The sequence below is a fragment of the Tenrec ecaudatus genome, chromosome 16 (genome assembly GCF_050624435.1).
Source record: "Tenrec ecaudatus isolate mTenEca1 chromosome 16, mTenEca1.hap1, whole genome shotgun sequence".
Classification (NCBI taxonomy): Eukaryota; Metazoa; Chordata; class Mammalia; order Afrosoricida; family Tenrecidae; genus Tenrec; species Tenrec ecaudatus.
In genome coordinates this window covers 72,147,557-72,159,984 of record NC_134545.1, presented here as the reverse complement: position 1 = coordinate 72,159,984, position 12,428 = coordinate 72,147,557, and the positions used below count along the sequence as shown (strand labels likewise).

Here is a 12,428-nt window from a genome sequence, read left to right as displayed (position 1 = left end):
GACCATGAAAGGTCTGGCCTCAATACAAACTAGGCAATGACTCAAAATGGCTAGAAAACGGCTCTTTTGATTTTAAAATCCTCCAGGACCTTGATAACTTTTGCCAACTTAATGGCTTGGCCACAGAGGACTGACGATGCCCAAGGTCAATGGCCCCAATGGAGATCACCCACCATGAGCCCAGGGTAACGATCCTCGTCTCGGCAACAGCAACGCATGCCTGCCTTCACCAATCAAACCGACACGGAGCTGTATAGAGCTGGTTCTATCAACCCCTACAGCACTCACCTGATGCTGCCACGACAGAACAGCTACACAGCTGTCACCACCTTGGTCCAGCAGGATGTGGTTACAAAGGATGGGATCTTCAGCCCCATTCCCATTACCAAAAAGCAGGAATAACAGGTCTGGCTGAATGTAAGCTTCAAGCAGCTCATTTCCATGCTTCCCGCTCAACCTCTCCACCCCCACACCTTCCCAGAGCAGCATCACCTGCCTCATCCAAACCTGCCTATCAGGAAGCTACGTGGTGCTCTCCCACCCCTAGCCACCAGGCTCCACCTTCGAGAGTCTATCTGTCCATGATCTTCTTTATGTTGGGGCTACTCATTATTTTAGAGTAGCCCGGCAGACTTCACTTCCCAATAAAGCTGGTTACTTGAAACAATAAAATTATAATAAATCAGTTAAAAACTTCACTTCGTAAGGAAAAAAAAGATTTAAAAATAAGTAAAGTCCACTGGGCATGTTCCTGATTTGGGTTTCAGGCCACTGGTTCAAATCACTGGGCGAAAGACTGATGGAATATGAAAGTTGTAGAGGGGGTTTCAGTTAGGGAAAAAAATTAATGTTGTGTTTGGATTAGACTTCAAGACTGAATTTGAGCAGATTCACAACCACAATTAATGCACCTAAGGTTACAGTAACTATGGTGAATTCAGATGAGGGCAGCTCCTGGTTTTAATGCTCACTAAATATTTGCTGAGTGACTGCAATGAAGAAATACTTAAGTGAGGATTGTGGCAGGCGCTGAAAAGAGGAAAGATCTTAGAGACACAGACACTATACAATGGGATTACCAGATCCAAAAAGCCACCCGCTGGCTGCCATCCATTCAAAAGGACAGGGTAAAATCACCCCAGGGAATTTCCAAGACTGTAACCCTTCACAGGAGCAAACAACCTTCTCTTTCTCCCCCAGAGCAGCTGGTGGCCCTCAACTGCTGACCTTGTGGTTAAGCAACCCAATTCACAACCCACAATGCCACCAAAACTCCTTCCTCCAGGGAAGGATGAAAAAGTACGCGCTTTTAATTCTTTAAAAAGCATGAAAATAACAATGATCACTACTGTCTCGTGCTGCCAATTTTGCTGAGAATTGGGAAGGCAGGAGTTGTTTATCGATACAGACTGATTGGAGAAGGGATGAAGTACTTGTGGGTGAAGTGTTGGATTTCACACAGGTGATGTGAGTCAAACACCCTGAACATTGTTTTCAAAGCACACTGCCCTATAGAGTGGATTTGCACTCGTTGGCACCCTAGCTGGCGTTTCCCGGGCGGTCCCTCTTCCTGGGCCTGTCTTTGTCCCCCAGCGCGACTGGACGAGTTGACTGTCCTCGTAGTTACAGCCCACTCCCTAACTCACAACGCCACCAGAGAGCCTTCTAAACGCACATCCCTTCCAAAGAGCAGGCATTAGGGTCAAGAAAAATAATGACAAAGTTATTAGAATGGATGTTGACAAATGCTATATATAAAAATGAATATTTTTTCATCATAAGATATATAAAGCAGGTTTTAACCAGCTATTCAGAGCAGAGAACTCGGCATAGAAACAATTGCCCTAATGATGTCACATATGATTTAATACCTTTATGTAACTATTTTAGAAAAAGCTTTATTAACAGGTCCCTTTGTTGCTACTAAAGGGTAATACCTGGTGCTAGAGAGAAGGAGTTTGTCGAGGTTATATTGTAATCATGCCTCCAATGCCAGCAGCAGTTCCACAGGCTTCAGAACAAATGTGAAAGTGGTGGAAGTCCCACCAGCTAGCAGATGGGAAGTCATCTTACCCCACGTGTGTCATCAGAGGCACACTCTGGCTCGTCGTTTAATACAGTGGCTCTTTTGCAGAGAGATAGACAATTATCTGTAGCATCAATTTATCTTAAATGGAAAAAAAATGAAAAAGGAAACTGAGATGGGGATCAAACTGGCAAGAAAGGGGAAGAAGTCCACCTTTGTCACAAGTTCAATGCTTATGACCAACTCACTACCTCCGCACCCCAGGAAGGGGTGACTTAATCAGCAAATGGTTAATCAGGGGTCCTCAAACTTTTTAAACAGTCTCTCAGATGGTTGGAGGGCCGGACTATAGTTTAAAAAAACTATGAGCAAATTCCTATGCACACTGCACATATCTTATTTTGAAGTAAAAAACAAAACGGGGCAAAAATACCCGGCGGCCTGGACAAATATCCTTGGCAGGCCGCATGTGGCCCACAGATTAACATGTGGCCCTCTGGTTAACATGCTGGCTGGTCACTGACAGGTTGGAAGTTCACATACCTCCCGAGGAACCTTGGAAGAAAAGTCTGGCCATTTACTCTGAAAAACCAGACAATGAAAACCCGACGGAGGACAGCGGTTTTACTCTGACACACAGGGAGTGGCTGTGAGTCAGAGTCCACGTGCTGCCAACCGGGACGTGGTTACTCCTTTCAGTGGAGAAAGGAAGGGAGCTTAGATGTCAGTGTGCGTCTGAGACAACATGTCCTGCTTCTGTGTGTGCTGACTTGCCCCAGAGGGTGGACAAGTAGCTTTAGGGCATCTGAGAGCACAGGACAGTTGGGTGTGCTTCTGATCCCAGGGAGATTGGATGGACATCAGCAGTCTCCCAAGGAAAACAAGCAGCAAACTGCCATTGAGTTGATTCCAATGCATACAGACCCTATGTGACAAGAGGAGAACTGCTCTATCGGGTTTCCAAGGATGTCAGTCTTTACTGGAGAGAGACTACCTCACCTTTCCCCTGGTAGGTAGCAAGCCCTTCGCCCGCTGGCCCTCCTCTCAGCAGTCCCCAGACCTCCTCAGAGTCCCCACATGGTCACGCCAGGGCAAGAGCCTGCGTCCCACACTCCTGGGAGTAGCAGGAAGGGTTAGAGCCACGGCTGGTCCTAAGTTTCCCGACAGCCCCAGCGTTGCACGGGAACTGTCCAATGGTCTCAGGGTCGGATGACGTTAGGAAAGTTGCTGAGAATGGAGGGACCATGTAACACACACTGGAACAGGACCCCCAGGGAGAAGCAGGCAGGGCAGGGGCCCCCGGTGCTGGCTGACACAGGCAGGGCCCACCAAGCCTAGAAGAGCAGCCCCGACCCAGGCTCCCTAGCATGTTTATTCTGGAGTGAAGGCTGCACTGCATGAAAGATTTCTGTCCAGTGACCTGACTTGCAGCTTGTCCTGTGTAAGGGTGATTCCAGGAGGCAGAGCAGGCCCGATATGCAATGTGCACGATTCACCAGGATCAAGAAGACACCGAGACCTGTGTTTCCAGCAGTGATGGTTTATTCGGGTTGACCTTTCCAAGGAAAATAACTCCACCCCTCAAAAAGCACATTGTCATCACGTGGCTCTGACTCTGAGCAACCCTAGACAGGCTTCCCAAGGCTGTCCATCTTCACGGGCCTAGACAGCCTCATCTTTCTTCCTTGGAGCAGCTGGCGGGCTTGAACTGCAGCCCTCCAGGTTAGCAGTCAGTGCTTACTGGCACCAGCACCCTCTGCGCTCCTAAGTGAAAACACTGGTTACAAAATATCATCAGAACAAAAAATCTTACCAGCGTGAATGAAGGAGGAAGTGTGGAGTGGAGACCCAAAGCCACTGGAGATCCCCATGCAGAGGGGTCTCGGGAGGAGACGAACCAGACAGGGTGTGACGTACCAACAATGAAAAATACAACTTTCCTCTAGTTCCTAAATGCTTCCTCCCCCCTCCCACTATCATGATCCCAATTCTCCCTTGCAAGTCTGGCTAGACCAGAGATGGACACTGGTACAGATAGGAACCAGAAACACAGGGAATCCAGGGTGGATGATACCTTCAGGACCAGGGGTGTGAGGGACGATACTGGGAGGGTTGAGGGAGAGTGGGTTGGAAAGAGGGGACCGATTACAAGGATCTACATGTGACCTCCTCCCTGGGGGATGGACAACAGAAAAGTGGGTGAAGGGAGACATCGGACAGGGCAAGATATGACAAAATAATAATTTATAAATTATCAAGGGTTCATGAAGGAGGGGGGAGCGGGGAGGGTGGGGAAAAAATGAGGACCTGATGCCAGGGCCTTAAGTGGAGAGCAAATGCTTTGAGAATGATGAGGGCAATGAATGTACAAATGTGCTTTACACAATTGATGTATGGATGGATTGTGATAAGAGTTGTATGAGCCCTTAATAAAATGATTAAAAAATAAAATAAAATAAACAACAAAGAACAGATACGACAGGAAGAAACTGCCAGGCCAAAGTCTATGCGCATACAGGGATTCAGAGGGGTCGCTAGACAGGGAGCTACCTCTGTCCCAACAGGGACAGATCTGGAGAGATTTTGGCAACCTCCCTGGCACAGGCAGAACAAAACCAGACCCAAAAAGGGAGAATTCAAAGGCCTTCCTCACATAACACAGGGGCTTCAAAAGCCCACACCCTAAAAATCAGGGTGAACCTGAATAAACCCACCTTTGCCCGGAAAGACTGCAAAGCACCCACTTGAGTGGGTGGGGCTCCTGCGAAGTACTGACCGGCTGGCCCTTGTGCGCAAAACTAGCAGCCTTGACTTAGAGCCCCTGGGTGGCCTGAAAAACCCTTCAGTTGGGAATTTAGGCTCAAGCAGCCCCAGACTGGTGGTGCCTGGAAGCACCCGATGGAAACAAAAGCAAATCCTCTTTGCCAAAAAGGCTATTTGTCACAGGTCCCTACAAGAAATTGTCCGGCAAAGCTCAATATTGAGTCAAACGACAAATAGCCCATCAAAAATGGCCAAACACACAAGCGCTGAAAGAGAAGAGGGGAGAAGATGCATAGGCGCTATGGAAACAGCAAGCGTTCGTTAGCCAGCCCTCCACTCGTGTGCTCCATAAGCAAGGATGGCACACCCACTCCAGGTGCTGGACCTCACATGCCATTTCAGCGGTTGTCATAGGAACCAATGGGTCAGCTGTTCGAAATGAGTCAGCCAGAGGACGGAGGGTCTTCGGAGTACCACTCTGTGGATGCTCAGTTACCTTTCACTTCTTAGTTCTCAGACTTCCAAACACAGTGACTCATGGGTAGCCCCGACTATTTAGTTGATGGATTTTGAAATCAACAGTGATCTCCTAGGACTGAGGCTGACATCACTGCTTCCTTCCATAGACTCTCATTCCCTGAAGGTTCCGTGTTCGAGCAAAGCCTAATTATCCCCTAAGCAAACCACAGAGCCAACACACATGAACAGCAAAGTGATGACAGGCAGAGGTATCTTTGCAAAGCCCTGAATTAACTACATTTATCTTTAACTGTAAGCAAGTCCAGGCTGGCGATCCGATAAGGGATGACCTTGGGACAGCAGAGAGCAAAAATCAGAGGACATTTGCTTAATGGCAGACTTGGAAGCAGATGAAGGCACAGAGAAGCTGGGAAGGAGGTTAATGCAATATTATGTGCTCATCAAAATGGTTGGCAAAATGCTCTTGGCCTTTGGCTTACTGTGGTACATTTAATTTAAACCAATCGTCCACCTTTGTCTTACATCCTGTATTTTACAAGAAGCAGCCAGATGGTCACCTCTTTGCCCCTGCGTTCATTGGCCCATTCTAGTGGCTGCCATTTGCTCAGCCTTTGGAACTGTCTGACCTGTTCTTTCATTCCCGATTTGCCAAACCACAGTACGATGCTCTAAGAGTAAAAATAACTAGTTTTACTGAGAAACAGAAAGAGGTGGCGTTGCTATTGTCAGATGACAGAGTTAGTTCTGACTCACGGTGATCCCATGCCCAGGGGCATCAGAGTGGGGTGATCCAAAGGGTTTCCTTTGGAATACTTTTGAAAGTCCATTGCCAGGTCTTTCTTCCTAGTTCCTTAGCCCTGAAGCTCTACTGAAACCATTCAGCCTCATAGCAACATACAAGAAGCTTCTACTGACAGACAGGTAGGGACTGCACATGAGGGGTGCTGACCAGGGATCCCACCTGGGCCTCCTCATGGAAGGTGAGACTTCTACCACGGAAACTCCACTGACCTGGGCTTGGCACTTTTCAGAAGTTATTTTATTTCATCCTTACAAGTAGAAAAGGTCACTATGATATTCATTTTACAGAGATGGAAACTATGGGCAAGGAAGTTATATCCCGAATCAGAAGCGCAGAGGAAGCAAAAAGTATGTGTTTGGGTGTTGGACAGGCATGAATTCAAATCCAGTCCTACCCCAGGGAGTTCTCCTTCCCTAGAGTTGAGGCCTGAGTTAGTCACTAGGCTGATAAATGCTAGGTTGGCAGTTAAAAATCATGGAGAAAGATGAGGCTGCCAGCTCTTGTAAAGATTTGCAGTCTCAGAAACCTTATACAAGGTTGCTGTGAGTCAGAAATAGGAGCCCTGGTGGTGTCGTGGACTATGGCATTGGGTTACTAACCCAGCGCCAGCAGTTCGAAACCACCGGCCAACCTAAGGGAGAACGATGAGGCTTTCTACTTACTCCCATAGAGATGTATAATCTCAGAGACCCTCGGGGTCAATTCTACTCTGTCCAACAGGGTCATGATGAATTGGCTTGGGTGGCTCACTTTGCTGGGATGAGGGCTGTCCCAAGTGAACTGGAGTCGAGCATGACCAAGCACCTGATCTCTGGAGGAACTGCCCCACCACCGATACTCGCTGGACATTCATGGCTTACCTTAGATATTATCTTCAAATGTACTTTCAGGAAAAGAAAGCTCTACAGGCTTTTCATGATGACAAAACATTTGATAATACCTTATATTTACAGGGAAATTCACAACTGTCAATCTTCCTTCATTCCTTCCCAACCATGGATTCATTGAGATCCTCCAAACCAGTGGTTCTCAACCTTCCTATGCTGCGACCCTTTAATACATTGCTCATGTTGTGGTCACCGCCCCCAACCATAAAATTATTTTCGTTGCTACTTCATAACTGTAATTTTGCCACTTTTATGAATCGGGCCATGCCTGTGAAAAGGTCGTTAGACCCCCAAAGGGGTCATAACCTACAGGTTGAGAACCGCTGCTCTAAAAAGTAATGTAATAGCTCCAGGCCATGCTGCTGCTGTTTATGAGTTTTGAGGCAGCTAATAAAAAAATTATTTTTAATGATGTCAGAAGAAAGAACCCAAGCCTTTTCCTTACTCCCCCCCCCCCCAATTGGGGACAATTTGCTTCTTTTATTTACCTAGGTGTCTGAGCGGGGCCACTGGGGGTTAGGGGAGCTGGAGAAGGACTCAGAAAGACAGGCAGAGTTGGGGCTGTGTCAGCAGGGGGAGAAGGGCGTCAGACAAGGAGCAATGCCTTTGGGTTCCATAGGAAAGACACTGTCTGAGTTCTCTACCACTGCTTTCACAGATCTGTCACTCATGGGGCCTGTGACAAACAGAAATCTGTTTTCTCGGAGGTTAGAAGGCCAGACGTCTCGATGCAGGGCACCAGCCCCAGTGGAAGGCTGTCTGAGGAAGGTCCTTGTCGCTCTCAGCTTTTGCTCTTGGGCCATGACCCTGAAGCCTGGCATGTGTCTCCCCCCATGTCTCCTCTACTTGCTCATTTAGGTCTCAAAAAGGAGACTGACTCAAGAAATACCCTCCAAGAACTCTGTCTCATGGGCATAACAATGTCAACCCAGTCCCCAAAGGGATTACAACGGAAGACGAGGTCAGGACACAATTCCATCCTTAACAGATGCCTGGTACAGGGGTATGCTACAGTCCCTTACGAACCTCGAGCTTTGAGAAAATCATCCTATACTCACTCAAGAGGAACAGTTTTCTCTTTTGAGGGAGATCTGAACAGCATGGCAGGAGCCATCCAGAGATGGATGGGCCTTTCGCAATATATCACCGAGGGCTGTACTCTGCCAGTGTCCAATTGGTACACCACCTAGCACACAGAGGGGTTTGGCAAGCATACGAAATCAGTGCAGCGGCTCCGGTGGAGCTGACACTGCAGCAAGAGACAAAGTGCTTCCTGACAACCCCCAGTAAGTTCAGGTCAGCTGACCGCTAGGTTAGTTCTCTCGAGGTCTGCCAGAGTCACTCCTCAAATCATTGATTTGTTCAGAGGTCACACGTGTGGACGTGGTTCAATCTGACATGGCAAGTTTCAGAAACATTTGGAATCAACCTTTAAAACTCGAGAGCAGGGTTTCAACTTGGTTCAATCATGGCTAAACATGGTGTAATCATAACAGATCCCAATTGGTAAGATGTGGATGTGCCAGGATGATAAGTAGAAAGGAAAAAAATGACAGAGGGATCCCTGGCCAGGGAGACTGGAAAGAGATCTAGTGAGCCTGTTCGGGAGTCTGATGAGGGAAGAGTACATTATTGCTTGGACAACAAAAAACACGTACTCAAAGCAGTGTGGTCAGCAGTGGTGAATTATCCAATCAGCAAGATAAGCACAGGCTTATTTTGCTTATTGACTAATCTGTAGTGCTTATTGAGACGAGCCCTGGGGGTACAGCGGTTACAATTTGGGCTGCGAACCGCAGGGTAAGCAGCTCAAAACCAGCAGGAGAAAGATGAGGCTTCCTATGCCGACAGAGTTCGTCTCAGAAATTCACAAGGGCAGTTCTGCTCAGTCCTACACAGTCGCCAGGAGTCATAATCCTCTTGATGGCAGCGAACTTGCTTTGGTTGTGCTTATTGGGTACTCCATCCCTACCAGGGGTGCTAAAGTGGAAAAGAGGTTTTGATTCTACGGGAGGTGCTGCCATCTTTGAGCCTGGCACCTCTGTCTCTGATTCTGTGGGGCAAGAAATGTGGTTGCTAGGCAACATGCACGTGACCCATGTTTTCTAAGATGGACATTAAGCGTCTAGGAGGCCACCTAGCTAGAATTTTCCTGGCTCTTGTGATCGTTCCACTATATCCACCTTTCTCCACATTTGAGTGTACCCCAGTTTGGCTTTGTGGGCCATAGCTGCACTGGGAAGAACTGTTTCCACGCCCTGTCTGGGCGTTCATATCCATTTACAGTTAGTTTGCTTTGCCCAGTCCTACCTGCCTGGCCCTTCTGAGAACTTCTGTTGGTACTGGATTGTCTAAATTACTTAACTAAAAAATCAGATTTCCGATTAGCTATTGCAAATGTTAATTTCATCATATTCAGAACCCTTTGTGACACAGCTTAGGCCTGAGAATCTGCTCCACGCACATACACCAAAGGGGAAAAAATAAGATGTTTCCAAATGTGGACGTACTAATACCAAACCTACGGCCTTCTCGTGTCTTCCTGTCCTTTGATTAGAATGGTTCTCACCATTGACTTGTAAAGCACCTGTTGGCACACCCTCCATTGGCCAGTCATTGGCTGATAAGAGGCATGAGGAGGAAAGAGCACCGCTCCCTTTTGCTAATGCTCGACAAAACTCCCACCAGACTGCGACAGAACTCTTGATCTGGGCAGAGGGAAGAATTTAAAAAGCAATTGCCATGGTAACTTGTCCTTTAGTAAGATACCATTTGAGAATTTATAGAAATTACTCCGATGAATTAGCATAAAAGCATAAGTGATTTTCCCTTAACAATAAAATGTGTTTTAAAAAGCAGACTACAATACCCAAAGTCCCCTATGAAAGGCTGCCAGGCCTGACCCTTCTCTCTGTTCAATGGATGCTGCCTTCCTCTTAGATCTTCTGCCTGGTCCAGGGTGGTTCCCTGAAGCCCACGAATCCCCTTTCCACTTGCTGCTCAGACGTTTCCAAACCTCACACAACCCCTCCACTCTCAACTCCACTGCGTGTGTGTGTTTAACCCCATGTAGTGGGTTACATGTTGGACTGCTAACCACAAGCTCAGCAGTTAGAAATGAGGAGCCCTCAGTGAGAGGAAGATGAGGCTCTCTGCGCCCACAAAGAATGACAGTCTCAGAAACCCACGGGAGCAGTTCTTCCCTGTCCTATAGGGTCGCTAGGAGTCAGAATCGACTCCACCGCAATGAGCTCAGTTTTGGTCTTTCCCAACCCACCACCAATAGGTGTCGTAAAAACATGTTGGTGATTACCATTAAATAAATCTTGTAGGTTATTCTTTATTGTGATAGCAAGAGGCACGTATCAAGCACCTACTACATGCCAAGTACGATTCAAACGATTGGAGGGAGTTCCAGCCATGCTGGTAGCCTCTGCAATCCTGTAAGGCTTGCGGTTGCAGCAGCCAAAGAGATGAGTGTTCAGCGGCCAGACTGCTGGCTGGGTCTCGTCTAGACCAGCGGACGTCTGGGTGGCCCACATGCTGTCTACTTGGCGCCTTCCAACGCTTGAGCCTGGCATTCCTGCCTCCACAATTTCAGGAGCCTGTGATGCTAAGTGGGGACGGGCTTTCCTCGTTGGCATTGGCACACCCTGATATTTCCCTTTCAAGAGACCGTCCACGTTAAGCCTTCTCAAAACCATCCTTGCCTTATGGCCAAGAGGAGCCTGAGCCCCCATCCGGTGCCCCTCCGCCCAGTCCCTCATCACTAAAGGGGCCGACCACCTTGTGCCAACAGGGAGCTGAATCCACCTAGAGGGTTAAATCCTACCGAGCAGAAACGCGACTTCCTCTCGTAAGCCTAGATAATTGCCGTTTCCTCCACGACAGCCCGTCATTAGAAGCCACCCCAAGGAAGTCTCACGGGCGAAACCCAACGACTACGGTGTACTGAGGTGCCCGGCTACCAGACCTGGCAGAGCCGGCGTCAGCTCGGCGCTGGAGAAGAAAGAGGCTTTCCTGTCTCGGATCCTTCCACGGGGTCGGACCCATTTGCAGGCTCGGGAGCTCCGAGGGGCGCTGCGCGCGGAGGGACCGCCCCCGCCGGGGGCTGCCCCCGGGGATCCCGAACGGAACCGCGCCCGCGCCCGCCTCGGCGCCTTCCTTGCTGCTCCCGGCGCGCGGGCGCGCGGCCAGGGCGGGGGGTACCCCAGCGTCGCCAGGGGAGCTCGCAGCGCGGCCGGGGCCGGGGAAGTAGGGGGGCTCCAAGCCTACCGTCTTCTGCTTCTTGATGCCCGACATGCTGGCCGGCTAGCCGAGAGGGTTCGTGCGCGGGCGCGGGGCTCGGAGCCTGGGTCCGGAGCGCGGAGAGGCGAGGACGCGCGGGTGGCTACGGCGGTGGCGCTGGCGGTGGCGGCGTGGACGCTGCTGCGAGACTCCAGGGAAGGAGGTATAAAAAGGCTCCGCAGACACGTCGCACTTCCCTTGACCAGCCCCTCCTTCCACTCCTCCTCCCGCCCCGCTCCTCTCCTCTCCGCCCCGTCGGCTCCGCAGGCAGCGCCCAGCCTGGGCGGGGTCCCGGGCCCGGCCCCCAGCGCCCGCCGCGGGGGAGCGCGCGCCGCCGGCCTGGGCCCTCTCGGAGCTCACAGTCTTCTTCCTCTCCCCCTCCCTGGCCCCGCCGGGTCCCCGATGGCTTCCCACAGCCCGTCCACCCCAGAGCCGCCTCAAAGGAAGCCTTTCTTCCAGGGACCCACGAGGCTTTGGTGAATGGCAAGGAAGCTTGTTGGCATGCCCTCAGAGGGTGCCCAACGCCCTTGCAGGTCCGACTTTACAAGGCAGGCAACTGACGGCCTGAGGCTTTCAGATGTCCCCGAAGCTATATCCCCCAACTCAAACTCACTGTCAGCGAGTCGATTCTGACTTGTAAGGAGCCTATAGGACAGCTCTGTGGGTTTCTAAGACTATGTCTTTATGGAGATTTAGCCTCCTCCTCCCACTGAGCGGGTGGCGGTTTCGAACTATTGACCTTGAGGTTAGCAGTCCAACGGGTAACTCACTCTGCCATCCCAGGCAGCCTGCACAGTCCAAGCTTACTGCACCAGTGTTATCACAAAGCAGGATAATAGAATCACTGACTTGTGTCCCATGAACCATCCACCCAGCTCAGGGTTCTGATGCTGGAAATATGATTTCCAATTGTTAAGAAGAATCAGCTGAGGCACCACAAGGTCAAGTAATGAGACTAGTTCAAGGAAAAGGCCAATGGTGGCCCAAAGGCTTGCTTAGTCATCTAAAAAAACTCGCTGCCTTTGTGTCGATGTCGACTGACTCCTCACAACCCTCTATGGCCGGGTAGAACTGCCCCTGTAGCTCAGCACCTGGAGGGGCACCTGGAGGGGCCTTGCTGAGCAGGGAGTGGGGAGAAGGAAGAGGCACAGGCTGACGCGTTTAAAAACCCTAGGTGTCCCAG

The 12,428-nt window shown here is 49.8% G+C and overlaps 1 protein-coding gene across 1 annotated transcript in view; it reads right to left on the bottom strand.

Annotated features, from left to right (window-relative positions):
- The window catches only part of PAPSS2 (3'-phosphoadenosine 5'-phosphosulfate synthase 2), a 98,621-nt gene extending 87,179 nt beyond the window's left edge, over positions 1-11,442 (bottom strand). Inside the window, exon 1 of the mRNA XM_075534573.1 lies at positions 11,234-11,442. Coding sequence (XP_075390688.1) covers positions 11,234-11,260 — 27 coding nt within the window. The 5' untranslated portion in view covers positions 11,261-11,442. The remainder of the gene's footprint in view (positions 1-11,233) is intronic.
- Between the last annotated feature and the right edge of the window lie 986 nt (positions 11,443-12,428).